Raw genomic sequence first — 3,880 nt, 5'->3', positions numbered from 1 at the left:
TACTGTTGTTTACTCACTGTGTATGTACAGTATATACTGTATTCTGTTCCTAATATACCTACTACTGTACACACTATTTTCCTTCCAAATGATATACTGTCTATACACACCACGTATTTATCTTCTGGATTCTGACACATGCTCACTCTGATATATCTACTCTGGATTGTTAATTGGACTCGTTCTGTCATTTCTTGTTTGTTTCTTTGTTTCTTGATTATTTGTGTATTTGTATTGTATTTGCTAGACATTCTACTGCGCTGTTGGAGCTAGAAACAAAAGCATTTTTGCTGCACCTGCTATAACACCTGCAAATCTGTGTATGCAACCAATAAACTTTGGTTTTGATTTGTCTTTGTTACGTTCCTTTCATAGACAACTTGTGGCAAGGTTCCACTGCATCTCCTGCGACCGCCCAGTTGATATGCTTACCCCAGGACCGTAAGTAAATGATAATAATGTCATATTCTTATACAGTACACACAGACATTGTGGAAATTGAAATAATAGGATTGTGGTGCTGCTTATTCACCTACCTCTCTTTCTTCTTTCTCTCTCCACTGGACAACAGGCACTTGGTCACCGTGCCCTCCACTCCTGGCCTACCCTCCCACAAGTCCAACCGACCGCACACCATCTATGAGCTTGAGCAGGTTCGCCAGCACTGCAGAGGTGAGAGCAGACAGTCAAACATCACAACTGAAACTCTTACTTGGCCCCATTTTAATCAGCAGGGGGTGCCAGTGTCCCAATATCCAATATACAGTGTAGTCAACTTTATCTTACTCCCAAAGACCTAACACCCACACTAGATCACTCAGAAGTGTTCCATAGTTACAAGTGTCTGACATAGCCAGCTCTCCCTCCATCTCAGCCTGAGGCCAGGGACCAACCACGGCCACTTTGAGATGGCCAGCTCCGAAAGGGCCATGATGCAGGTGCAGCGGATCCACACCATGATGTGTAGGCAGATAGAGAGAGTGCAGAGCCACCTATCTGGCCTAGAGCGCACCTACAGCCAGGGGGCTCTGAGGGAGATCGGGAGCTCCCGCTATCCACACATTCTGAGCCCGCTGCAGAGGACCAGCCAGAGTCTGCCCAAGCAGTGAGTCAGTCAGTCAGTCAGGCCAGGGTCAGGCAGGGAAGCCGGGAGCACATGTATTGAAACGGGAAGGACCAAAAAGTTGTCCATATTGCTTTGTTATGGTTTAGAGAAGTGTCAGGGAGGCAAGGTGACCAAATGTAACTACAAACTATAAATACTGTACTGTCAGGTCTGTTTAAAACCTCTAGAAGTGTTTATCCTCCGACCTTCAACCTCCACTCCTGTGTCCATCCTAGCGAGCGCATCCCTGAGATGGCGGACTACAGTTACCTGGCCATGTCCCGGAGCTGTGGAGGCAGCCACACCGTGACCTACCCCAAACGCCGCTACACCCGCCTGCAGCACATCAGCCACTTCATCCAGGCTGAGGAGGAGACACCGCCCATCTCCAGCTCCCCACTGCGCATTCAGGTGAGTGAGACCAACCTCACCTACTGTGGGTTACTGTACTGACAGACAACTAAACCACTGCCAGCCCATTTTTTTATTTTTTATTTATTTTTTATTTCACCTTTATTTAACCAGGTAGGCTAGTTGAGAACAAGTTCTCATTTGCAACTGCGACCTGGCCAAGATAAAGCATAGCAGTGTGAACAGACAACACAGAGTTACACATGGAGTAAACAATAAACAAGTCAATAACATGGTAGAAAAAAGAGAATCTATATACAATGTGTGCAAAAGGCATGAGGTAGGCAATAAATCGAATAATTACAATTTAGCAGATTAACACTGGAGTGATAAATCATCAGATGATCATGTGCAAGAAGAGATACTGGTACTGGTGTGCAAAAGAGCAGAAAAGTAAATAAATAAAAGCAGTATGGGGGGTGAGGTAGGTAAATTGGGTGGGTAGTTTACAGATGGACTATGTACAGCTGCAGCGATCGGTTAGCTGCTCGGATAGCAGATTTTTAAAGTTGTTGAGGGAGATAAAAGTCTCCAACTTCAGAGATTTTTGCAATTCGTTCCAGTCGCAGGCAGCAGAGAACTGGAAGGAAAGGCGTCCAAATGAGGTTTTAGCTTTAGGGATGATCAGTGAGATACACCTGCTGGAGCGCGTGCTGCGGGTGGGTGTAGCCATCGTGACCAGTGAACTGAGATAAGGCGGCACTTTACCTAGCATAGCCTTGTAGATGACCTGGAGCCAGTGGGTCTGACGACGAACATGTAGCGAGGGCCAGCCGACTAGGGCATACAGGTCGCAGTGGTGGGTCGTATAAGGTGCTTTAGTAACAAAACGAATGGCACTGTGATAAACTGCATCCAGTTTGCTGAGTAGAGTGTTGGAAGCTATTTTGTAGATGACATCGCCGAAGTCGAGGATCGGCAGGATAGTCAGTTTTACTAGGGTAAGTTTGGCGGCGTGAGTGAAGGAGGCTTTGTTGCGGAATAGAAAGCCGATTCTTGATTTGATTTTGGATTGGAGATGTTTGATATGAGTCTGGAAGGAGAGTTTGCAGTCTAGCCAGACACCTAGGTACTTATAGATGTCCACATATTCTAGGTCGGAACCGTCCAGGGTGGTGATGCTAGTCGGGCGTGCGGGTGCAGGCAGCGAACGGTTGAAAAGCATGCATTTGGTTTTACTAGCGTTTAAGAGCAGTTGGAGGCCACGGAAGGAGTGTTGTATGGCATTGAAGCTCGTTTGGAGGTTAGATAGCACAGTGTCCAAGGAAGGGCCGGAAGTATATAGAATGGTGTCGTCTGCGTAGAGGTGGATCAGGGAATCGCCCGCAGCAAGAGCAACATCATTGATGTATACAGAGAAAAGAGTCGGCCCGAGAATTGAACCCTGTGGTACCCCCATAGAGACTGCCAGAGGACCGGACAACATGCCCTCCGATTTGACACACTGAACTCTGTCTGCAAAGTAGTTGGTGAACCAGGCAAGGCAGTCATTAGAAAAACCGAGGCTACTGAGTCTGCCGATAAGAATATGGTGATTGACAGAGTCGAAAGCCTTGGCCAGGTCGATGAAGACGGCTGCACAGTAATGTCTTTTATCGATGGCGGTTATGATGTCGTTTAGTACCTTGAGCGTGGCTGAGGTGCACCCGTGACCGGCTCGGAAACCGGATTGCACAGCGGAGAAGGTACGGTGGGATTCGAGATGGTCAGTGATCTGTTTGTTGACTTGGCTTTCGAAGACCTTAGATAGGCAGGGCAGGATGGATATAGGTCTGTAACAGTTTGGGTCCAGGGTGTCTCCCCCTTTGAAGAGGGGGATGACCGCGGCAGCTTTCCAATCCTTGGGGATCTCAGATGATACGAAGGAGAGGTTGAACAGGCTGGTAATAGGGGGTGCGACAATGGCGGCGGACAGTTTCAGAAATAGGGGGTCCAGATTGTCAAGCCCAGCTGATTTGTATGGGTCCAGGTTTTCCAGCTCTTTCAGAACATCTGCTATCTGGATTTGGGTAAAGGAGAAGCTGGGGAGGCTTGGGCGAGTAGCAGCGGGGGGGGCGGGGCTGTTGGCCAAGGTTGGAGTCGCCAGGAAGAAGGCATGGCCAGCCATTGAGAAATGCTTGTTGAAGTCTTCGATTATCACGGATTTATCGGTGGTGACCGTGTTACCTAGCCTCAGTGCAGTGGGCAGCTGGGAGGAGGTGCTCTTGTTCTCCATGGACTTTACAGTATCCCAGAACTTTTTGGAGTTAGAGCTACAGGATGCGAATTTCTGCTTGAAAAAGCTGGCCTTTGCTTTCCTGACTGACTGCGTGTATTGGTTCCTGACTTCCCTGAACAGTTGCATATCGCCCATAGGAATACACC

At 48.0% G+C, this 3,880-nt stretch overlaps 1 protein-coding gene across 1 annotated transcript in view; it reads left to right on the top strand.

The window, feature by feature from the left end:
• Positions 1-850: 850 nt before the first annotated feature.
• The window catches only part of LOC139575683 (glutamine-rich protein 2-like), a 6,959-nt gene continuing 3,929 nt past the window's right edge, over positions 851-3,880 (top strand). The window contains exon 1 of the mRNA XM_071400891.1: positions 851-1,516. Coding sequence (XP_071256992.1) covers positions 1,358-1,516 — 159 coding nt within the window. The 5' untranslated portion in view covers positions 851-1,357. The remainder of the gene's footprint in view (positions 1,517-3,880) is intronic.

Source organism: Salvelinus alpinus, chromosome 1 (genome assembly GCF_045679555.1).
Source record: "Salvelinus alpinus chromosome 1, SLU_Salpinus.1, whole genome shotgun sequence".
Lineage (NCBI taxonomy): Eukaryota > Metazoa > Chordata > Actinopteri > Salmoniformes > Salmonidae > Salvelinus > Salvelinus alpinus.
This window is presented reverse-complemented; position numbering and strand designations above follow the sequence as displayed.